General features: G+C 46.4%; 2 protein-coding genes across 6 annotated transcripts in view; one reads left to right on the top strand and one right to left on the bottom strand.

Annotated features, from left to right (window-relative positions):
- The window catches only part of kdm6a (lysine (K)-specific demethylase 6A), a 42,187-nt gene extending 31,625 nt beyond the window's left edge, over positions 1-10,562 (top strand). For 3 of the 5 annotated variants that reach the window (XM_035522946.1, XM_035522948.1, XM_035522945.1), the window contains 12 exons: positions 259-388; positions 857-962; positions 2,347-2,552; positions 4,140-4,327; positions 4,413-4,487; positions 5,419-5,567; positions 5,714-5,828; positions 5,940-6,127; positions 6,340-6,481; positions 6,696-6,822; positions 9,410-9,580; positions 9,680-10,562. In XM_035522946.1, coding sequence (XP_035378839.1) covers positions 259-388; positions 857-962; positions 2,347-2,552; positions 4,140-4,327; positions 4,413-4,487; positions 5,419-5,567; positions 5,714-5,828; positions 5,940-6,127; positions 6,340-6,481; positions 6,696-6,822; positions 9,410-9,580; positions 9,680-9,709 — 1,627 coding nt within the window. In that variant the 3' untranslated portion in view covers positions 9,710-10,562. The remainder of the gene's footprint in view (positions 1-258; positions 389-856; positions 963-2,346; positions 2,553-4,139; positions 4,328-4,412; positions 4,488-5,418; positions 5,568-5,713; positions 5,829-5,939; positions 6,128-6,339; positions 6,482-6,695; positions 6,823-9,409; positions 9,581-9,679) is intronic. The other 2 variants (XM_035522949.1, XM_035522947.1) reach the window with 1 other exon arrangement.
- On the bottom strand, positions 10,470-14,103 carry dipk2b (divergent protein kinase domain 2B). Its single transcript, XM_027005209.2, has 5 exons — positions 13,611-14,103; positions 13,058-13,313; positions 12,798-12,971; positions 12,263-12,551; positions 10,470-11,349 (listed from the first exon to the last, which is right to left on the bottom strand). Exons 1-5 carry the CDS (start codon positions 13,958-13,960, stop codon positions 11,006-11,008), a joined length of 1,413 nt encoding a protein of 470 aa, XP_026861010.2. The 5' UTR covers positions 13,961-14,103; the 3' UTR covers positions 10,470-11,005.
- Between the last annotated feature and the right edge of the window lie 9,276 nt (positions 14,104-23,379).

Genomic DNA, 23,379 nt, shown 5'->3' with positions numbered 1-23,379 from the left:
CTTGCTTTGTGACTTTGGGTCGTCCGCCAGTACACCAGTCAATGGTTTTTCCCTTCTCCTCCTGGGTGGACGTTCCGGCCCGTTCCGGCCAGCGCGGCGTGCTGTGGGCGGGGGCCTCTTCCGGTGTGGGGGTTTGGGGGGCGGGGGGGAGCAGACTGCTTTGGCTGGGCTGAAGTTAAAGCTGATTAGAACATTAGAAACTGGAGAAGTCCCATGAAGGGGTATTGCTGAAAATGCCTCTTTCTCCTTTTTGTGCAGAAACCTTGGGAAGAACGGCGTATCCAACAACAGCATCTTATTGGACAAGTGTCCCCCTCCAAGAGTCCCTCTTCAACCCTTCCCCCCACTATCAAAGGACAAACTCAACCCTCCGACTCCCAGCATTTATGTGAGTAGATCAGCTTCATGTGTTCACTTGGAAGACCCGCTGCCCAGTTATTTATCTCGAGCGGTTATGTTTTTAAGGTCCCTTTGACACATTTGCTGGCTGACATTGGGGAAGGTTTGAAGCATATACTCCCACAACCACCTGCCAGAACCCGCCTGGCTGGCGAGCAGCATGGTCCCATACCTTAACTCCAGTCCAGCTTTTACAACGGTCCAGTTGCACTCGAGTTGGTTCAGGCTAATCAGCCCATCCGTGGTTTGATTTGCCGCTCTCCGCGTGGAGACGGGCGTGTGAACTGCGGCACCGCTGCCGTTCAGAGCCGGCCGCACCCCGTGGCGTGAGGAAGGACCGTATGCTGCTCGCATGCATGCTGCGCTGTTTTAGGGTCTCGCCGCGTTTGGCGTGCTTGCTGTTTGTGCTGCTGCGGTTTTATTTGCGTTGTTTGTCTGTTTTTGAATTGCCCTGCAGTTGGAGAGCAAGAGGGATGCCTTCTTTCCTCCTCTGCACCAGTTCTGCACGAGCCAAGCCAACCCTGTTACGGTTATCCGAGGCCTTGCTGGAGCTCTCAAACTAGGTAAGTGTGTGTGTGTGTGTGTGCGTGTGCGTGTGCGTGTGCCTGTGTCTGGGTGCCTGGTGTTCGTGCGTGTGTGCCTTGGGGATGTGGCACGTTGGGGGTGGGTAGAAGAGTGTGTGTGTGTGTGTTGGTTGGGCGCACCAAACCAAACAGTGTGGGTGGTTGGAGAGGGGCTGTGTGTTGGAGGGAAGTGAATTTGTGTGTGTTCCTGCTGTGTCTGAGTTGGGGAATGTGTGTGTGTGTGTGTGTGCGTGTATGTGTGTTCACATGCGTTGGAGGATACATTTGTTGATGGGGAACAAGTATGTGTATGTGGGTGGAGAGGGAATGAGTGCATGTTCTGTGTGTGTGTGTGTGTGTGTGTGTGTGTGTGTGTGTGTGTGTGTGTGTGTGTGTGTGTGTGTGTGTGTGTGTGGTGTGTGTGTGTGTGTGTGTGTGTGTGCCTACATACATGTCAAGACGGTATGACACATGATTGCCATTTGCGGTCCCTAAACTAAAGTCGAATCACGTCTCCTGCGTCCTGTATTAATTGCTGGGTGCAGGGTGGAGGCTCGTTAGTCCTGAGAGTGCTCTTTTGATGCAGAGGAACTTTTTTAGCCCACTGTGTCGATGGATGGTCAGTGCACGAATGACAACAGCACCACCTGCAAGCTGAAAAAGTCATCGCAGTAGCGTCTCTCCCAGTCCCCACCCACAGCAACATTTAGCTCCGTCGGCAGGCGCAGCTCCCCTCCTGTTCCTACCGGTGTAGTTTTTAAATACGACTGGAAAAAGTAGTTAAAAGAAGTCAAGCTGGGTCAGATCGTTAGGTGACACATGACTAATAATCATAAGGCTAGTAGGACGCATAGACTGCCTGCTACCACGGTGGATGGATGTTGACCGTGCAGCTGAGTCTTGTTGTTGTTCATATAGCCTGGCTGTGACTGAAGAATAAATGAAATAAAATAAAAAAGCTTTTCTCAAGCGAATGCTTGGATGTGGTGTAATTAGTGTCCATAGCATTGCATCCAGCACGTGTTGTCATTTCCGTCCGTTGCCGTGACATTTCATTCAGCTTATAATTGGTTGTCAGGCTGTTTACCGGGATGTGCTGCCACTTGTGGAGAATTTGCTCCGTGTAATAGCATGCTGCCAGCCTGTCATACTTCCAGTGTCACTTCATTATTCCATACAATTCACTTTATTTCTGTAATTTCGTCAGCTCGATGTGGCGTGCTGGCAATGACCAATATGCTGTTTCTTTCTTTAGTTTTTTTTTTTTTTTTGCTTCCTTAGGCTCATGAAATGTTGAAACGTCCACCTGCTTCTGATGCGTTGAAACCCATGGCTCACCCAGCTAATAATCAACTTTTCTGTCACCCTGCACTCTCCCCTCCAGACCTGGGCCTGTTCTCTACCAAGACCCTGGTGGAGGCAAACCCCGAGCACCCGGTGGAGGTGCGCACCCAGCTGGCTCAGCCTGCCGACGAGAACTGGGACTCGACAGCCAGCAGGAAGACGTGGCGATGTGAGAGTAGCCGCTCCCTCACCTCCATTTCCAAGTACGCGCAGTACCAGGCGTCCTCCTTCCAGGAGTCCCTTCGGGTCAGTCCCCCACGCCTGGGCCCAGCGTGTTGCTAAGATTCCTCTTTGGAAGTTCCATATGGCACCGGAGCGCTGCTTTCTCTTGCATTTTAACATTTAATACTAAGGCACAAATTTTATTTCATACAAAAATATATTTAATCGATTCATTCATGATCCTCGAAATCCAGGAGCCTCGAAACACACTGGACAGGCAAACTTGTTTTTACTCTCACGCTCACTCTGTTGTAAAGCCTAATTTTTGCTTTTTTGGCTTTTATTTTTATTTTTTTTTTAAAAAACAAAAACCTTCTGAGCACATCACCAGCAGTCGCAATAGTTGTTTGGATCAGACCTCGGTAAGCTAACACACTGGTCACTATTATTGCCTGCCATAATACTCTGCACCTCTTGGTGTGTAAACAGCACACGTGCCCAGACATTAAGGCTTTTCAGGAGTTTATAACACCAGGTTGTTTAGTAATTATCTGACTATGCTGGGTCGCTAACATAAGCAGTGGCTCTAGACCCGCTGGAGGTTCGCTGTCTGACACACCGTGTAGCTACAGGGACTCCTTTAGGAAAATGGCCGTGCTCCTTCACACCTGCTGAGCTGCAGGGCCGGGGTCCTGTCTGCGCCCACCGCCCAGCACTGACGGGACCAGAGAGGACAGCACGCGTTTGGAGCCGCCGTGGGCGTCTCGGGGCACGCTTTATTTGGGAAACTTCAGGAGCACGGTGCCTTCCTTCTTTTTCCTGTGTGTGTTTGTTTTTATTTCTGGTTTTTTGGGGGGGTTTTGGAGCAGCTTGCCGAGCCGAGAGCAAAGCCTGTCAAAGAGCCGTTGAAAGTTTCCACCACGGTGTCTGTAAATATCCCAGGTGCCTTGCTGCTAGTCCCAGTGCACGAAAGGGAGGGCAGGTGTGCACTATGGCATGCGAGGCGTCCGCCGCCTCTAGCCGGGTAGCCCTGCGCAGCGTCTCTGCGGTGGCTTGCTGGCGAGCACGACCCCTGCTGTTGACTTTCCTCTTAGGAATGTGGCACGCACCCATGCCCTGCACGCAGCACACCAGGCGTATCTGATCACGTCAGACCATGCGTCCTTTTTCCCAGACATGCCTTTTTCGACACTTAAAAAGGTCTGGTCTGGATTTCTACAGTGTCTTAAGTGACCGGGATTTGACTTTTCGTTCATGTCGTACAGTTCAGCTGGTTTATGTTGCGTTTTTCTGTATAGGTCCTGACATTTTTGCATGCCAGTTAGTCACTTGTGTACATATCCTGCCTGCAAGCATTGGTCAGGTGTGGGCGTGTAGCTGCTTCAAAAAAGAGAGGATACATGTTTGCCCAAACCCAGAGCGGAGAGTGATGCTCTGAGAGTTCTGACCATGTACAGCGTACACATGTCAAGAGTTTTTAATCTATTTTTGTTGGTCTTGTAAGTATGAAATAAATTTGTTGACAGTAGTTATCCATTACCCTCACCCCTTCTCCCCTGGTCCTCTTTTTGGAAAACAAAAATATGGTCACCCGAGGGTTAGAGCCCATAGCAAAGCCAGAACGAATCCTTTTTTGGACACATGCGTGCTGACATTACTGTGCTGTCACAGGCTTATGAACCAGGTTTTCCCAGCGCTTTAAGGACAGCGAGGGCAAGTCGCGCGACACGGACATTTGGCAGACGGTCCCTCGCTCCTCGGCCGGGTTGCAAACGATTTCCTCTGGTTTCTCCCTTCCAGGAGGAGAATGGAAAGAAAGGTCAGAAGGACGCGGACCCGGAGCCGGCTCCCGCTGACACGTAAGCGCCGCGCTTTAGCGAGAGCACGAGCCCGCCCGCTGGAGCGTCTCCCGCCTGTAAACAAACCTCCCTTCTCTTCCGTTAGTCTGGCGCGGAGAAGGAGAGGGCCCTTCAAGCACATCAAGTTTGGGACCAACATTGACTTGTCAGACGAGAGGAAGTAAGTGTCTGGCGGCTGTCTTGCCGCTGCGAGGCTTCAATTACCGCTCCAGTCGTACGTACGCCTCGCCTGTCTGTCAACGCGGGGATAAAAGCCCTCTTCTGTTACATGCAAGAAGAATGCTTGTGTTAGGAGTGCGTTCTGGTGCATCACACACATTGCCATAACACTGCGTCCTGGAGTCCTTTCGTAGCAGCGCTGTTACAGTGGTGGGGTGTGCGTCATTTCAGCTGGGGAGTGCTACATTACTAGCAAAAAATTGACAGCTGGACAGTGAGTGGACAGCTGCAGCTCACTACTCCAGTAAACGCACTAATACTCACTTGATCGCTGTCTGCGTTTTCACACTGTCGTGTTTATTAAATGTCTTGCATTTCTAAATGCTGCTACCATAGTAAGCTAGTATTTGATGTTCTTCACAAACACTAGCCAAGCGTTAGCGTTTTCAGGGCAGCACAGTGAAGCGAGAGTGTTGGGACACATTTACTTTGTAGTTTTAACCCAAGTTGCATGTACTGCTGAAACAGATTTAGTTTGCCGGTCAGAACCATTTTGTCAGTTGTAATAACTGTAAGATAAACCTCCAGTTAGGTCGCTTAGCTCACTAATGCCACTGTTTGGTCAGTACAGAGGTTTTGGCACCAATAAGAGCAGCACACATTTTAAATAGAGAGCATTTATTCCTTCAGCTTACATCAACAAAAGTGTTGTAGCGTGCCATGTAACATAATGTGCTGGTTAATGGCTTTCAACTGTTCATCGCTTTGCAAGCTGTGCAGGAGTGCCATGTGGTGTTGAAGCGTTGTGTGGCGTCCGATCACTGTGGTATTAGAGCGGCGTGTGCAGTGTTGGAGGTGGTGTTGCTCGGGGCAGTGTTGGAGGTGGTGTTGCTCGGGGCAGTGTTGGAGCGCCTCTCTCCTGTGCTCCGCAGGTGGAAGCTGCAGCTGTCGGAGCTAAGTAAGCTGCCTGCCTTCGCTCGGGTCGTGTCTGCGGGGAACCTGCTCAGCCACGTGGGCCACACCATCCTGGGCATGAACACCGTGCAGCTCTACATGAAAGTGCCAGGCAGCCGGACCCCAGGTCAGTACCAGGGGAGCGCACCCATGTGCGCCTACACACCTTCAGAAGCGGTGATCCTCTTGTGAAAGCGCCGGGTTATGATCCCATTCATGACGAAGGGCAGATCGAAGGCAAATCGGTGACCCCCTGACTGTCGTCTGTTTTAGGTCACCAGGAAAACAACAACTTCTGTTCTGTGAACATTAACATTGGCCCAGGAGACTGCGAGTGGTTTGCTGTGCCGGAGCCGTACTGGGGAGTTATGAACGAATTCTGTGAGAAGTGAGTGAGCCAATAGCAGTCATACAGTTTTTTCCATGCTACAACATTTCACAGGGGACACAAAGCCTCTGATACTGATACCCGTAGCTGCCGTGTGCCTCTGTTACACAGGAACAACATCAATTTCCTCATGGGCTCGTGGTGGCCTAACCTGGAGGACTTGTACGAGGCTAACGTACCAGTGTATCGCTTCATCCAGCGTCCGGGCGACCTGGTGTGGCTAAACACGGGCACGGTGCACTGGGTGCAGGCCATCGGCTGGTGCAATAACGTAGCCTGGAACGTGGGGCCCCTCACTGGTAACTATTAAGACATACTGTTTGGTGGTTCGTGCGCAATAAAAGGCGTTATATATCCTCATACACACAACTTGGCTTGCAAGAAATATGCCAGGTTTTACTGATAAATTGTACAGTGACAGTGAAATCAGGAGTCAAAATCAAAGTCACATTGATCAGAGACTAGAAACACGTTTACGGAACAGTTGTGTACCCTCACCCTCTCCTTCCAGCACATCAGTTTAAGTTGGCGGTGGAGCGCTATGAGTGGAACAAACTCCAGAGTGTCAAATCCATCGTTCCCATGATTCATCTCTCTTGGAACCTGGCCAGAAACATCAAAGTTTCAGACCACAAGCTTTTTGAGATGATCAAGTGAGTCAAACACTCGGCCAAGAATATATACGTACTGCACCCGTGATTAGCATACTGGACTTCTTTGCTTTCTTTCTGTAGCCAGCATCTGCGGTCTCTGCAGACTTTAAAGCATGTAAACGCGTGTACACGTCAGCGGGATGAAAGGCCTGCTCCCTCCAGTGCTGTGAGCGAGCAAGGCCTCCTGACTGAGCCTGGCTCTCTGCGCTTACAGGTACTGCTTGCTGAGGACGCTGAGGCAGTGCCAGGTACTGACGGAGGCACTGCTGGGGGCCGGCCAGGAGCTGGTGTGGCGCGGGAGGACCAGAGACGAGCCTGCACACTACTGTAGCATTTGCGAGGTACAGAGACAAGCCTGCACACTACTGTGGCATTTGCGAGGTACAGAGACGAGCCTGCACACTACTGTGGCATTTGCGAGGTACAGAGACGAGCCTGCACACTACTGTAGCATTTGCGAGGTACAGAGACGAGCCTGCACACTACTGTGGCATTTGCGAGGTACAGAGACGAGCCTGCACACTACTGTGGCATTTGCGAGGTACAGAGACGAGCCTGCACACTACTGTGGCATTTGCGAGGTACAGAGACGAGCCTGCACACTACTGTGGCATTTGCGAGGTACAGAGACGAGCCTGCACACTACTGTGGCATTTGCGAGGTACAGAGACGAGCCTGCACACTACTGTGGCATTTGCGAGGTACAGAGACCAGCCTGCACACTACTGTGGCATTTGCGAGGTACAGAGACGAGCCTGCACACTACTGTGGCATTTGCGAGGTACAGAGACGAGCCTGCACACTACTGTGGCATTTGCGAGGTACAGAGACGAGCCTGCACACTACTGTGGCATTTGCGAGGTACAGAGACGAGCCTGCACACTACTGTGGCATTTGCGAGGTACAGAGACGAGCCTGCACACTACTGTGGCATTTGCGAGGTACAGAGACGAGCCTGCACACTACTGTGGCATTTGCGAGGTACAGAGACGAGCCTGCACACTACTGTGGCATTTGCGAGGTACAGAGACGAGCCTGCACACTACTGTGGCATTTGCGAGGTACAGAGACGAGCCTGCACACTACTGTGGCATTTGCGAGGTACAGAGACGAGCCTGCACACTACTGTGGCATTTGCGAGGTACAGAGACGAGCCTGCACACTACTGTGGCATTTGCGAGGTACAGAGACGAGCCTGCACACTACTGTGGCATTTGCGAGGTACAGAGACCAGCCTGCACACTACTGTGGCATTTGCGAGGTACAGAGACCAGCCTGCACACTACTGTGGCATTTGCGAGGTACAGAGACCAGCCTGCACACTACTGTGGCATTTGCGAGGTACAGAGACGAGCCTGCACACTACTGTGGCATTTGCGAGGTACAGAGACCAGCCTGCACACTACTGTGGCATTTGCGAGGTACAGAGACGAGCCTGCACACTACTGTGGCATTTGCGAGGTACAGAGACGAGCCTGCACACTACTGTGGCATTTGCGAGGTACAGAGACCAGCCTGCACACTACTGTGGCATTTGCGAGGTACAGAGACGAGCCTGCACACTACTGTGGCATTTGCGAGGTACAGAGACGAGCCTGCACACTACTGTGGCATTTGCGAGGTACAGAGACGAGCCTGCACACTACTGTGGCATTTGCGAGGTACAGAGACGAGCCTGCACACTACTGTGGCATTTGCGAGGTACAGAGACGAGCCTGCACACTACTGTGGCATTTGCGAGGTACAGAGACGAGCCTGCACACTACTGTGGCATTTGCGAGGTACAGAGACGAGCCTGCACACTACTGTGGCATTTGCGAGGTACAGAGACGAGCCTGCACACTACTGTGGCATTTGCGAGGTACAGAGACGAGCCTGCACACTACTGTGGCATTTGCGAGGTACAGAGACGAGCCTGCACACTACTGTGGCATTTGCGAGGTACAGAGACGAGCCTGCACACTACTGTGGCATTTGCGAGGTAAAGTGTGGCTCCCAGCACTTATCTGTGCTGTGGAACTCTATTATTACTAATACTATAATGGAAAAGTTGTTCTTAGCAACACTCCAGATCCCTAAGGGCACTACTAAATAAGGCACCGTTTTAAACAAGGTTAGAAACAGAACTGAGGAGAAATACAAAAAAAGTCGAAAGATACAGTAAATTAATGAATAACTGAATACAAGAGTTGCATAGCTGCGGTAATTTTGACAATCCAAGACGAAAGATATGGGTTTTCAGCTGTAGTTCGTAAGATTCCTTCAGTAGTCTGACTATGAAAAGAGTGATGATTCGGATCTGTTTGTCATAAATATTGAAGACGCCTCTTTCTCATCTCTGCAAATTAATTACATGAGGTGTTAAGACCCGACGAGCCCCTCTCTCATTAATTCTTTCAGTCATAAACGGTATCCTGAGACTCACACTCAAGTCTGAAACGTGCAGCTGCTTTAGTTCAGTGATTGCCCTAATTATTGTAGGAGTGATCTGTTTAGTTCACCTAAGGTTTTGTTTTAAAGGCTGCATTTTTAAATCCTGTATTGATCAATACATTGTTTGATCAGGACTTTATTAGACAACACAAAAGCATACAAGTGTGCTTTCATTTCCATCCAGAAAACCAGCTTGAATATGTGGAAATGCCTCCAACCCCAACAAGTTTCTCCGTCTCCTCCACACGTGGCTGTGGAGGAGGCGCGCCTGCACCATGCCATGCTGCTAACCCGTTTCTCACGCAGGTGCATGGAGGACTCGTGTTCTGGGACAGATGCGTGCCTGTCACGTTCCGTCCCAACTCGAACCCTGCAGCGCGAGTTTCAGTTTTCCCTTGGATGTCTTGATGTTTCCGGTGGCCATTTGAACCGCACACCCAAACCCTTTTTGTGTGTGGGTGTGTGTGCGGATGCGTGCCTGTGTTCCGTCCGCAGGTTGAGGTCTTTAACCTGCTCTTCGTCACCAGTGAGAGCAACTCTCGGAAGACGTACGTGGTGCAGTGTTACGACTGTGCTAGGCGCGTCAGTCCTGACCTCCACAGCTTTGTAGTTCTGCAGCAGTTTAAAATGGAGGACCTCATGCAGGTTTACGACCAATTCACATTAGTGAGTCTCAACTTTTTCCCTTCTCAGATACCGCAACTGTCTTATTTTTTTTATTACTCCAAGTCTGTGTGTGTCTGTGTGTGTGTGTGATCCTTACAGGCCTCACCTCTGCCTTCCTGCACATCTTGACATTAACATTAGCGGTTCGGAGGACAACACCCCTGGAACGCGACATAACCCTTTCTGATATTCAGGAAAAGCGACCCAGTTCCACTTAACTGGTTTTCTGTAGCAAATCCTGCAAGGCTGCTGGTTCGGAGCAGTTTGTCTATGCAAACCTGCCATGTATGGAGCGGCCCGGCCCGACCCAGAGCGCTGCAGGGGCCGGCCCTCCGCCTCTGACTGTTCTGCCTGACTCAGCAGTGCCCCCCAGAGGGCAAACTGCAAAAGACAAACTTCAAACAACGGGCAAATTAGTGGGGATAAAAAGTGTATATATCAAAATTTGCAAAATCACACAAACTACTGATGAATCTACTTTCTTTTGTATTGATGTTTTGTTTTGTTTTGTTTTGTTTTGTTTTTCCCCCCTCATTTCACATGTGGGCTGATGCAGGCCCTCGGATCGTCTGTTCCACTAAATGGGTACTAGCCTAGCTGGTCGGTCTTAGGTAAATCTCTTTGGGGAAACAAAACTTAAGAAAAAAGAATTGTAATGTGAAGGTAATTACATTTTTTTAAACAGTTTCTATGTTTGTCCTTTTTTAATATTACAAAAAAAAAACAGCCAAGTCACAAAGAAAAAGGATTGCACATAGCTAAGGAATAAAACTTTAATTTGTGATTTTCTTTCTGTTATGTTTCTAATCTTGATGTAAATTTACACTATTTATAAATGCATATTTATTGCTTGAAAATATTTGTTGATGGAATGCTGTTATTTTTTTCCAAGAGTACCTGCCATTAAATTTTATGGAGCAAATGTCGTTTTCAACATTTCTCTTGTTTTCTACACATGAATAAAGCTGTTTAGTAAACATTGTATGGAAAACACCATCAAGACTTTTTTTATTGTTTGATGGGTGTTTGAATTATACAGTATGAGGCAAAATAAGGCCAGCTGAGATCAGAGCTCCTTAATTATCCCACATTATGATCATGTCTTGCATTACTTTGTCCTAAACTTTAAATTGAGTCCTGTTTGCTATAAACATTTAGGAATACAGAGGACAGAATTCCCTGAACGGAGCAGCTTATTGACCAGTAGGAGTTCCCCTCCCTCTGCATAGATGTGTGTTTATCATCTTCCAAGCGCACTGGAATATTCTGCAAACCTAGTGACGCTAGTGATTTGAAATAACATTGTTAGCACTTTAGTGTGGCTTAGAGGATGTCTACACACCCTCCGGCCTCACAGATCGACTTTTAACGTGTCACTGACGAGCCGCGATGGTCATTCAGTGTCATGCTATCGTTCCTTCTGCTTTAGAACTCGTCACTGTATCTACACTCAGGATACCTGTATCCATAACTGATGTTGCATGGTCTGAAAGGCTGCAGGGCTTTCTTCAGTATATGCACAGCTTTGAGAATTCTTTGGTCAGAGTGTTTGGGGTCTGCGCACACAGCCAGCTCCGCGATGGCCCTGGCAGGCAGGCCCCCCGGGCGCACGTCTCCGGGGAGCAGCAGCTCGGGCAGGACGTGTCGGCAGAGCAGCGTGAAGCTCTGAGACAGTCGAACGCTGGTGCAGGGACCAGGCCTCTCGCACGAGCCGCTCAGACAGGAGAAGACATCCGTGTGGTTTGCCTGCGGGTCTTCGTTGGAGAATCCTGCGAAAGGTATCGGGGTGCATTGTGTTTAGCCAAACTGTAGGATTAATTAGGAATGATTTGAAATGAATGAAGAAATGATCATGGAAAACGGGAGCTGCCCCATCGCGCTGCGAGACGGCACCAAACTTGTTTGTCCGGTTGTTTATTCCTAAGCGCTGCAAACGTGCAGCGGGGTCTGGTATGCTGTTCGTGCGTTCATAGATGTTCGAAGCATAGCTGTTTGTTTTGATAAAAATCTCGGTTACAAACATGACTGCAACTAGTAGCCTGCCCCAGTGAATCCTGTACGGGAACTACAGAAACCGTAAGACAGTACAAATCCACCCCCGCCTGCCGGCAATACTGGCCTGGTGTCCCCATTTGTGAGCCTTGATTGAACAAAGCATAGCAAGTGAGCTTTATTTCACAGCACACAACACGTGCTCTGGCAGCTGTGTTATGAACGTGAAGAAAGTAGTGGATAATGGATCCCAGACTGGGCTGCAAGCTCCCTCCGTCTCACTACCAACATACCGTGATTCTGTTTCTATTGCAAATTAACAGTAGGCACGTTTTCATTCTATAGACATCTAGATAATCTGCTTCTGTACTTTGAAAGTCAACTCCTAGAAAGGATTAAAGTATCATATAGAAGTGAATGAATTTTCTTTCTGCATGTCTCCGTGCAGCTATGTTATTAGTGATTTGTTATTTCTAACTTGTTTTGTCTCTGTCTTGTCCAGATAGTGAGACTGGTATAGTATGTCCCCTTTTCTAGCCATGAGGACATAGATATTCAAATAAAACCAAGTTAACATGCTTAATAAGAAGTGAAAAATCTATTTTTTTTACTTTGTAATCTGGTTTTAAGTATCTTGTGCCTGTGATGACTCATATTAGCATGGTCAAACGATCCCTTGAAGAGTCTCACCATCCTGCAGGTCTATGATCCCGATGTTGCTGGCATCCATGATGGAAAGCCTGCCATCTTCCGTGATGCCGAAAGTGGTCGGCGACACCCTGGTGTAGTAGAGGTTGAAGCGGAGGCTGTTGGAGGCCAGGCTCTGGGTGGTGTGGAGCAGTTGGTAGGCAGCATCTGCCCGCCGCACCAGGGGAGACGCGTACAGACCCGTCAGGGGCCTGGAGGCAGCCCACACTACCAGCCTGCCGCAGGAGCCGTGGTAGCGGGGAAAAGGCCAGCCCTCTGTGCCTGGGAACATCTGCATCATGCCACGGGAATGCACATGGGGGGTTGCCAGGAAGCATCGGAGATTGGATGGAAGCTGCTTGTATGCGTTCACCATTTGTTCTCGTTCACAAACAAGCGATGAACACTTATAGGGTGTCGAATAGTTGGTTATGGATATAATGACTTACTCTATTATGTATATGTCTCTTACTAATTTTAATAACTGTGGTATGAATTGGTAGAGTTCTTTATCGAGTGGGTTGATGGTTCTTTATACCTGCTGTATAAGAGGTTGTTGACTGACAGCCAGCGTGTAGAGAAGACGGAGCTTGTCCTTGCTGGCGAAGTGCTTCATCTGCGCGCTGCCCACATCTGCCACCTCAAAATAGCGGCGCACGATGCGGTCCAGCAGCCTCTGGGAGGGGCAGCGCAGCATCGGGGTGGCCAGACCCTGCAGACACAGGAGGGCAGTTGGGGTTTCAGCAAGGCTCGAGGCGGAACGACTCCACCCGACGCGTGCTTGCGGAGGAGACGCACCTGCACCATGCCGGGCTGCAGGAGGTTGGAGCGCGCCCAGCTCTGGAAGCGTGGCGTGGCTCTGAGGACAGCCTCGATGCTGCAGGCTTTCCTGCCCACCGAGCGGCAGATGCCTCGGTCGGCCAGCTCCTGCAGGTGTGGCGGCACCAGCCGCGACAGCACCACGGGCCTCCAGCTTTCCGAGTCGTCCGTGTAGGTTCCCTCGTATGACGTCCTGTCGGCTGGAGGCAGACGAGGGGGCAGCCACTTTTCAAACCTGGTGAAAAATGAATGAATTTCCCATTAGATCTGTCCTGAAGGCTCCTACAGTTCCTTCAATGGTCATTAGTTTGTCAAGACTGCAACAAGTGAGCAAGTCATCTGACAATCTACTAAGCAATCAATAGTGTAGCTGATGGTTGTCACGCTTAAGAATTTAAACAGAGCAGCAGATCTTTCCTGCACTGTTCTAGAACACATGGTCTCTTGTTTTGTCTGTGAGTCTTCATTTAAGTGTAGAAAACAAAGAAAAAAAAGCCCACAAAAGCACTTCCTCGACCTTGATCTGTCTTACCTTATTTCCTCTTTTAAAAGCTTCTTGCATATGGAGGTGCCCACGCAGACGCTGCATTTGTCCAGACCCAGGAACTGTCGCCCGAAACTGTTGGATTTCTGCTGTGTGCTGGCAGAAGGGTTCAAGCCCATCAGAAGCGGCATGAAGAGCAGGAAGCAAGCCAGCAGCCATGGCTGGGCCGTGCCTGCCCTGGCGAGGCCGCTCACTGCCATTCCGCCATGATCGGGACCTCCAGGAGCTTTCAGAAACCCACGCCACATTGAGCAGTTTGCACTCCGCGGTCTGTGGCTGCTATACTGGCGTCCTCTCAAACCCAGCTTCTGATCACCACACCTCCACAGGAAACCCATGGAGGATGCAGATAACCACTGTCGTCATGGCAACTCTTCCTTCCCTGAGGATAAATGAACAGTGGGCTTGTGACCACAAGTGCACATGACCGACAGGCATGCGGGGCCGTTAAAGGGCTTGATCCTGCCCTCCTGCCCAAAGCTCACTGGGGGTCACACCCAGGAGGTACCTACATGGAGGCGGGGCTGATAGCCTGCAACTCAGTTCGGCTCCATTTAATTTGTATAGCACTTTTTACAACACATGTTGCCACATAGCACCAGATAGCAAACTAATACTACGTAAGGAATGACATTGCTTTTACTCATAACTTTAACTTTGTATAAAACACACAAGAGTGGCTTCTAAGCCTTAAGAAATGACTTGACAGCGGTACTCACATTAATCAGTGAGAACCAGTTGGTAGCTCTATTCACAGTCCACCCAGTAAAGAACTCCTCTTCAGGAGAGTAGACGGAACAGATATCATCCAGTCAGGCCCTGGTGGTCAGTCTGGTACAAAGGGCAGACATGACGCAACTCTCCCTCAGGGTCGAGCTTGCATCAACTCCTTTATATAATGCAGACCAAAGCGCTGCCTGTATTGGTAGATTACATCTTACAAACCTGCTGCACTGTGGGTACATGTGTATGTGGCTCTGTGTATAGAGGAGCTTAACGAGCCACCAGAGGCATCTGTGAACTATAATACGCACATTATTGGCATGACTGCTATCAGTCAGCTGTCTGATTGGTACTGTAACCCTGTGCGAGGGACGTCTCTATTAGCCTCTCATATGGGTGACTCGGCTTTGATCAAGGAGCAGATGTGAAGTGTTTCATTTAAAAAAATGTCTTTATGTATGTCTCTGTACATACAATTTATGAAAGCCTTTATAAATATAGCTTCATACAGTTACACTGCTAACAACAATAATACTCAATACTTATATAGCACCTATACATTTAAATGCTGCTCAAAATGCTTTACAGTGTAAAATGAAACAAAAATGAAAAAATGTTAATAGTGAAACAAAAATGCATTAAAACATACAGATGAAAATGAGGGGAAACGGTCAAAATTTAAAAAATGCTAAAAAGTAAAGAAATGTTTTAGCTGCCTATTTAAAAACGGTGCTAGAAGGAGCTTGACAAAGGTTTGTGGGTAATTTTGGTGTTCCAGACCTTTAGTGTATAAAACCAAAAGGCTGCTTCACCAGGCTTTCTATGTTTAATACATAAAAGGTTAGCAGTAGGTGATCTTAAATCATGATCCGAACACAGCGAGCGTATCATGCATTTACATATGTATGAGGGTGATGCATCATTAAGAGATTTAAAAACTAATAGTTTCATTTTATAGTCGTAAAGGAAACAAGTTGTAATTTGTTTTTGGTAATTGTAGGGTGCAAGATCACAAAAGCATTGATCAATTTCTAGTACCTTGTAACTGGATGGAGGGTATATATATAATATATATATATATATATATATATATATATATATATATACATACATATATACACACACACACACACAAGATATATTTTTGTTGATCTTGTAATGCATGTTGCCTGGTTTGTTTATATATATATATAATTTCTAGTACCTTGTAACTGGAGGGAGGGTATATATATATATATATATATATATATATATATATATATATATATATATATATATATATTATATATATACCCTCCCTCCAGTTACAAGGTACTAGAAATTATATATATATATATATATATATATATATAAACAAACAAGGCAACATGCACTACAAGATCAACAAAAATATATCTTGTAGGGGTCATGAGTAAAAGATTTCACTCAATCCTGTTATCATTTATCAAAGTTATGTTTGTTTATAGAATCTAAACATGTCTTGGTTCAGCTTATCTGAGATTGTTTGCTCATCCTGACCAGGAAAACTCATGCCCATCCATAGTGCAGGAGATTTTAAGTATGTTAAGTACTTAAGATATTAAGTACAAACAAATAAATGAATCATAGTTGTTATCAGTAAAACAGTAATATGAATGAACATTTACATGCTGACATGTTGACATGTCTTTCAAGATTAGCACATTTTGAGATGTTTGTATCCTCTGAGACACTTTGCCAGATTAAGGTAAGAAAAAGGTTAATACAAAATATTGAGAGCACATGTATTTCAGGCATGCCAGTCTTTCCTGCCCTTGAGATCCTGGGTATGCCTCAGCACAACGTTCACTCATAAAGAACACCACCACCACAATTTATCAGTAAACAAATTTATCCTTTTGATGTTTTTATACCTTAATATGGCACCACATCCTATAGCAAACTAAAATTTATAACACATTTCAAAAATGCTAAGGTAAAAAGCAATGGGAATTAATTTTTTGTGTTGTCATTTTCCACTCCTTCCAGAACGTTCTCAAATCATTTAACAAGTGTTCTATGGTCTGTAGTAGGAAATGCTGTGGTCACATCACCTCCAGAAACATCTGTTCTCTGAGCATTTGCTACTTTCACTAATTCTTTTTGGTACTGTGGTCTGATCCAAAGATGGACTGGAATTTTTACATACGTTGTTTTCATTTTAAAAATCGTTAAGCTGCCAAATATTGCTTTTTCCAAGTGTTTTACTCAAAAATACACTCGGTGTCAAATACTTGGTATAGCTTTTTGTATAGGATATAAAACACAGATGTAGGACTGCATGCCAGATATGCAATGTTCTAGCTAACTATTAAACACTATACAGTGTTTTGTCATTGAACAGGAATAAAATCCATCATTGCTGCTGCTGTTGTTGCAAAATGGTGATTTTCGTATTTAAAAATAATGCAAAATCATTATATTTTGATGATAATTCATTGAATTAATTTTTATTAGATTTAAGAGATGATCACTAAGAGATATACGTTGTGGTTGTTTCAATTGCTTTTTATGTATCTTAAAAAATATCAGTCTTTCTGTTCGGACTGTATTATTGTAGCCTAAATGTTAATATTATTTTCATAACGAATAGTTTGGTTTCCCTCCGTCTAATGCAAACTGAATTGGATCATTAATAAGACGCCGCTTTTTCATGAAAGACTGTTTAGTGGTAATCAGTGACACTACAAAGCCACATGGACTGTTGTAAAAAATAGTTCATTTTTAGAGACCAATAGAAACATGGGCACAATATAAAATTGCTGTTAAAATAACAAGTAACCAATGGCATAAATATGTTATTATTAGTAATGTGTCTGATCATCCATGATAGACAAACGGACAAATTGTTCTTAAAGTGATCTTTCAAACAAAATATATATTTACTATATATAACTCACGAACGTGAAGGCGATTCCTTTAAAATATCAAAATATGTATTTTATCAAAGAATGCGCGTCACGTAGAAATGGTTCTCGTGAAAATTCAGATTTGGCCGAGTAGCATGTTATATAAATATGAGGCATGTTTATTGCAGTCCAGATAGTATGTGGTAAACGTTTAGGTTACCGTTAGGTGAGGCTTTACCTTTATGTAGCCTATTCTGTGCTGTGAAGATGCAAAGTAAATTCAAGCACAAAAGCCAAGCGCATAAGTGAGGAGAGATGCACAAAGTTGGCTGAGTTAAACAGACTTCTTAAACTGAATGCTTAATCAAACACAGGAGAAGCGTAATGGTTTAACTTTTCTGTCCATCGAAAACGCCAGATACAGGAATTTGAACATGGGATTGATCGCAGACCTGAATGCAAGTCACGGCGCAAGAACTTAAACTGAGCATTGACTTAGCCTAACTGAGACATAAAAATAGCAAGCACCACCACACACCATTTTTATTCTCTACATACATAGCCTACATATACAATTATTATATAGGGGAGATTACGTTTTGAATCGAGGTTCAGAATATCCTAGTTAGGCCATGTAAATAACCGAAAATAAGGATAAAAGATCATTAGCGCTAGAAACTCAAAGTACCCTTTGGGCTGGTTTGAGTCACAGGAAATTTGTACTTTTTGCGACTTTGTTTTTATGATACAAGCATGAGTGTACAGAGACCAGCGGTAACTTGTAGTACCGCCGGCGGCCGCTAGATGTCAACATAAGGAAGAGCGTTTCAAAGACTTTCCAATTACGGTTCTTCCAAACAGGTTGGTCAGGTATGATTCATAACGCATCTCAAACATGCCTCTCTGCCCTGTTTAACCTCCCATTCACCTAGGTTGCTGGCCTTGGATAAACACATGGGATTTAAGGATAGGAAATAATTATACTGGAGGTAATTATGTTTTGTTGTTTCCTGCAGTGAAGTCATCAAGCCAGTACAGAGATATACATTGATTTTTAGGAAGTGATCTACTTCAAACAAATTACACACTCATTCCAAGTGGAGTACGGTAGAATGTGGCGTACATCGTTGGGAAAATGGGAATGAATACACTGGATTCAGTTGTTAAATATAAACGCTCGAAAAAGAAGATCTGGGCATCTGAAATGTGAACACGAGATCTCGTCGCCTCTTCTTAGAACTGTGGACTGGTGTGTATTTACAAAAGCAGCTCAAGTGCAGTCATATATTACTGCCAGACCCAAATCCACAGAAACGGCATTCATTTACGACAGTGTTTCGATTAACGTCGCATTGCATGCAACACACAGGCTACATCTATCCCTTAACGTTCGGAGGCAAAGACGAAGCAAAGTAAACTACGCCGAACTTTAGCTATATATACGGATTATAAATACTCGAGTGGCTTCGTGAGTCACCGCGGAGTCACTGCCGTTGCGGTGAGGTCCCGGGCCGGGGGCCCCAAGATTACTGACTAAGTGACTAAAGCAGGTCTCACCAAAACGGCAGGCTTTAGCAGACACTCTCACAAACCAACAGCTTGCATAAGCGTGGAAACGCAAGGTGTAGGATGCCATTCGGGGCTTCGCTGAACGTTTCCCCCGTTTTGAATAGACCATTTATTGATGGGGAGATAACAGGCATCTGGTAGCGTTGTACACAGACCGTTAACCCCAGGCCGTTAGCGCTACAAGCACAAAATTCCCCCAAATTCCAGTTAGGTTAGTGTCCATGTTAATGGCTTGACTCATAGGAAGCTTTGGATTATGTTTCTGTTTTGCCAAACAACACGGGGCTCATACTTTAGTGAAACAAGGTGAAAAAGTACATCCCTGCGTTGCAACGATTACAACGTTATGAGTAACCGGTTAAGGATCGGATGACTTCTAACTTCAAAGACGCGTTCTGGGTTTATACTGGTGCAAGCTGCCTCCTAAGTGCTCTTCAGAGTGCCAGACTGCGCATGACAGTAATGTTGTTATACTTCACATGATGTGTCAGAATACGGTTTGTGGCTTTTGTCAAAACATAAAAACCACGCGGTGGCAGTGTTTGCAACTTCATGCTAATTTATAGGTAAACTAATTGGTCTTTGGATTTTATTTTACTGTTTTATTCATTTATTCCGAGTGCTATTGGCTAATGGTCTACATTTAGGCTAATATACTTTTCCCAAATGATCAAGTAGGTCAAAAGATTAATGTAAAGTTAACTGGGTGAAAGGTGAGGTCATTTCATTAGTCTAAAATGAAATTAAATGCACATTTAATTTAAAGATATAATTAGATATTAGTAAAGCTACTTTATATTGCATCTTAATGCATTACATTAAAACTCATTGCCTGTGGACAGTTCTTGTTCACAATTTATTGAACTAAAGCCAAACTAACTTTCGCTAATGTCAGTGTTCACAGATCTTATAAGAAAGATGAGAAATTTAGTTAGATGTTTAATGTACTAAACATTGGCCTTGTAGTCAGTAATACTGCATGTTAGTGGCTGCTTGTTCTATAAACCCACAGTATCTGCTGAAGAGAGTGTGTCAGCTGTTAGGAATCTCCCATCCAAAAGATGAGGGTTAATACCATGTGTTGATTAATGGGGGCAGAGGATGGCTTAGAACTGAGGTGCATGGGCGATAAATCAGTCTGGCGATGCTGGAACGGTGACAGAACACGAACAGGGCCCCCTCACGCCTGCAGTGTGGTCTGAGCCACTCAGACTCCGCCCCCGCAGAGCTGTCCCGCAGAGCTGTCCCGCAGAGCTGTCCCGCAGAGCTGTCCCGCAGAGCTGTCCCGCACCTCCGCTCCTGGCCTGGTGGAGTTCTCTTCTGTACTGCCTGCTCTGGCAATATGGGAAAGTGAAAAGCCAGCATATAGTTTCCTGCCACTCTGCTCCCTCCATGACGGCCTGTGAGAGTTGGTTATGGGCAGTAAGATTTCAACATGTATTGAAGGAACATGGGGCAGGGAGAAGGTGAACTTGTGACTTCTTATGACTGAAACACCCGACAACTTGGATGACAAGTCTCGTGTGTGTTTGGAAGAGAGAGAATGATATTTGGGTGATGTGACAGAGGGAAAATGAGCATTGTTTTCCATTGCCTTGTGGCACTTGATAAATATTATTGACATGTGCTTGTGACGCATTTTGTGCTGGATGTTAGTTCAGCCCTGATCAGATGACATCAATTGGACAGTCCGATGCTGGCCAGCTATGTTGCCAGCGTCAATCTGTGTTGTCCATCGCTGTGTGTCAACAAAACCGAGGGTGAACATCCTGCTGACGAATAAGTGGCACCTGCCGAATATTACGTCGTATTTGATCAAGGTGCAAAAGTGTGTGTGCGCGCGTGTGTGTGTATGCGTGCGCGTGCGTGTGTATGCGTGTGCGTGCGTGTGTTCGACACACAGGGCCACTGCATGTTTACTCATCCACCGCACACTGTGAGCAGGACTTTCCATTCTGTACTGCTTAACAGTTAAGTGGAGTTAACGCTGTGTCTTGTGAGGTGTCCTTGTCTCCTATTGTCACCGCAAGAAATCAGGGAAGCCGTTGATTCACTGGTGTCTCAGGTCCACTGGCAAGTGCAACTTCACCAAAAATATGAATCAAATTCGATTGCTCAGAGCGACAGTGCATGGCCTGCCAGCGTCGGTCCTACGGCGCGACTTAGCACACTCATTGCTCACTTCTTCCATGCACCGTCCCTTTAACATGCGAAGTGTGGGGAGGGCAGATCGTCTTTGCGGAGGAAGCGTTGTCATATCCACTAGGAAGTATGACTCAGCCGTGCTACATTTTTCCAGGCTGATTCAGATCTGCCAAGGAAGCGGGGCCACAGAGAAGGCCGGGCGCCAAGAAAGTGACAGTGAAGCGCTGGTGGTCACGTGACGCTGGCCGGCATGCAGCAGCAGTAGCCACTTGCTGTGGGGCTGACGACATCATCAAAGGGCGCCGCGAAACAGAGCTGTCACTCGATCAAGAGACCCAGTGTCAGAGAAAGAGCGAGAGAGAAAGAGGACAGCTAGTGCACTTCAGTCCCCTGAATTCCCCGCTTAACCTTATCCTTCCTCCTCAGCGCTCAGGTTTCAAAGGTTTAGCAGTTGGGAGTTAACTCTTTAGTGCCCAGCGTCAGAAGACGAGGACGCTTCCCCACAGCAATTGCCTTGTAGCATCATTTAAATCACAGCAGTGGTTTACTTTGAAAACAAATCAAACAAAGCAGATATGGTTCCACTCTCCACCCCTGATAGTCCAGTTCTCCCCCGGAGCCTGGTGCACCATAGCCTGATCCAGCAGACACACTCATCCAGACATTACTTTACCTTAATCTTTTAGGTGTGGCTTAATGGATTTCAAATAGAGAACCTGAACCCAGCACCCAACAACTGCATTACTTTCTCACAAGCCAGTGGTGAGCTACCCAAATCTGCCTAATAATCTCTCTCTCTCTCTCTCTCTCTCTCTCTCTCTCTCTCTCTCTCTCTCTCTCTCTATATATATATATATATATATAGATAGATAGATAGATAGATAGATAGATAGATAGATAGATAGATTGTGTGTGTGTGTGTGGGGGGGGGGGTGACATGAAATGTGACTTGATTTCTTGAATTCTTAAAAAATATTAGTTTTTTTGTCAAAACGATCATTAAGGCATAAACATATCTAATTCTGGATTGATAGGATAGTTCACCCAGAGCATGTTGTTTCTGGAATGCAGACGAAGTTTGCATAAAAAGAATTTAATGCCTGGGAAAGACTTTGGTTGTGTTCTTAGTTATGGACTTGTCAATCCTGTGACTTTGAAGACAACCCCTCAAAGCCTTGCACTTCACAACAGATGATGAAACTTTCAAATTAACCTTAATATCAGTACACAGCCCTGGCAGGGACCTGTGGAGTGTCTTGGGGTTAAAAATCATTGTTTAAGAGCACAATGGTAACTGTCAGAGGAAGGGCTGGGACATTAAAGGTTGGAGCCTACCAGTACAAAGTCAACATCCCTGGTAACCCTCCAGGATTCAAACCAGGTGCCTCCTGTTCCTGGTTGTACAGTCCAAACCCAGTGTTATGAGCAGTAACACTGGAATGATCTTTCAAACGATTCAAACGATAAGGCAACTGGCTCCTCCTTCAAGATTTTTACATCTAAGATCTATGATTATTATCGTCATCTTCATAAATTTGTTTTAAACATGACTTTTACACCCACCAACTAACTAACCTCCCCCGTCATGTGACGGCTACCAAGAGCCACCATGGTGCGACAAGCGCTGCATGCCAAACTGCTGCGCGTGCTGTGACCGCGGGCAGCCCAGTGAGTTTGGAGGATAACGCCAACTGCCCTCATCAGCAAGCGTGGAACTCGCAGGCAGCCACGATGCACTGGCGTCGCAGTGAAGGACAGGGCACCCGGAGAACAGCACCAATTCGGTCCCCTGGACTCCACAAATGGCAGTGGCATCATCACGGCTCGAAGCGAAAAAATGTCCGGTGACGAGGCCAGTCAGGGCCATTATTACATTGATCGTAAATGCCATTATTATATTGATCGTTATTTAAAGTGTATGGATACATGGTGCATCAAATGTTCACTGGAATAACGTTTAGCTTGTATTTTAACCAACAGTGGCAGAGAGAGGCAAATGATAGAAGGATATCTATGTTTGTCACATCTTTAAGCAAGTATGGCGAGCCTCAGTATTGCTTTGCTTGTTGTTCTTTCACTGGCTCCTCAAAGCAGTTTGTCCTGTGCTATCCATCTCCATGTCTGCACAGCTGGATTGTCATGGCTCTTAGCTCAACCACTGGAACATCCCGCCCAGCGGAGAAAGTGAACTCCGCTGATTAATGCCCCTATGTACACTGTCTCTTGCACACATATGAACGCACAAGCGCGCACGCGTGAACGCAAGTGCACACTCCATCCAAAAGGCTATGTGGAGCAGTCGCTAGGCAACCACTTACTCCAGAGCTAACTGGAAACAAAAGGAGTCACTCCAGAATCGCTCCGCAGTGTAGCGTAGGTGCAGTGCAGCAGTGAAGGGCAGTGACCAGGGCTTTCACCACCAAGATAGCACTGGAACAGCCATTTAAGCTCCC

Source organism: Electrophorus electricus, chromosome 25 (genome assembly GCF_013358815.1).
Source record: "Electrophorus electricus isolate fEleEle1 chromosome 25, fEleEle1.pri, whole genome shotgun sequence".
Taxonomy (NCBI): Eukaryota; Metazoa; Chordata; class Actinopteri; order Gymnotiformes; family Gymnotidae; genus Electrophorus; species Electrophorus electricus.
The sequence above is the reverse complement of the archived record's forward strand: the minus strand, read 5'-3'. Positions and strand labels throughout refer to the sequence as shown.

Coding starts and splice junctions, on each gene's coding strand:
- dipk2b (XM_027005209.2), bottom strand. CDS start 13,960: ATGGGTTTCCTGTGGAGGTGTGGTGATCAGAAGCTGGGTTTGAGAGGA. Junction 13,314..13,610: donor CTTTTAAAAGAGGAAATAAG/GTAAGACAGATC, acceptor ATTTTTCACCAG/GTTTGAAAAGTGGCTGCCCC. Junction 12,972..13,057: donor TGCAGCCCGGCATGGTGCAG/GTGCGTCTCCTC, acceptor CTGTGTCTGCAG/GGTCTGGCCACCCCGATGCT.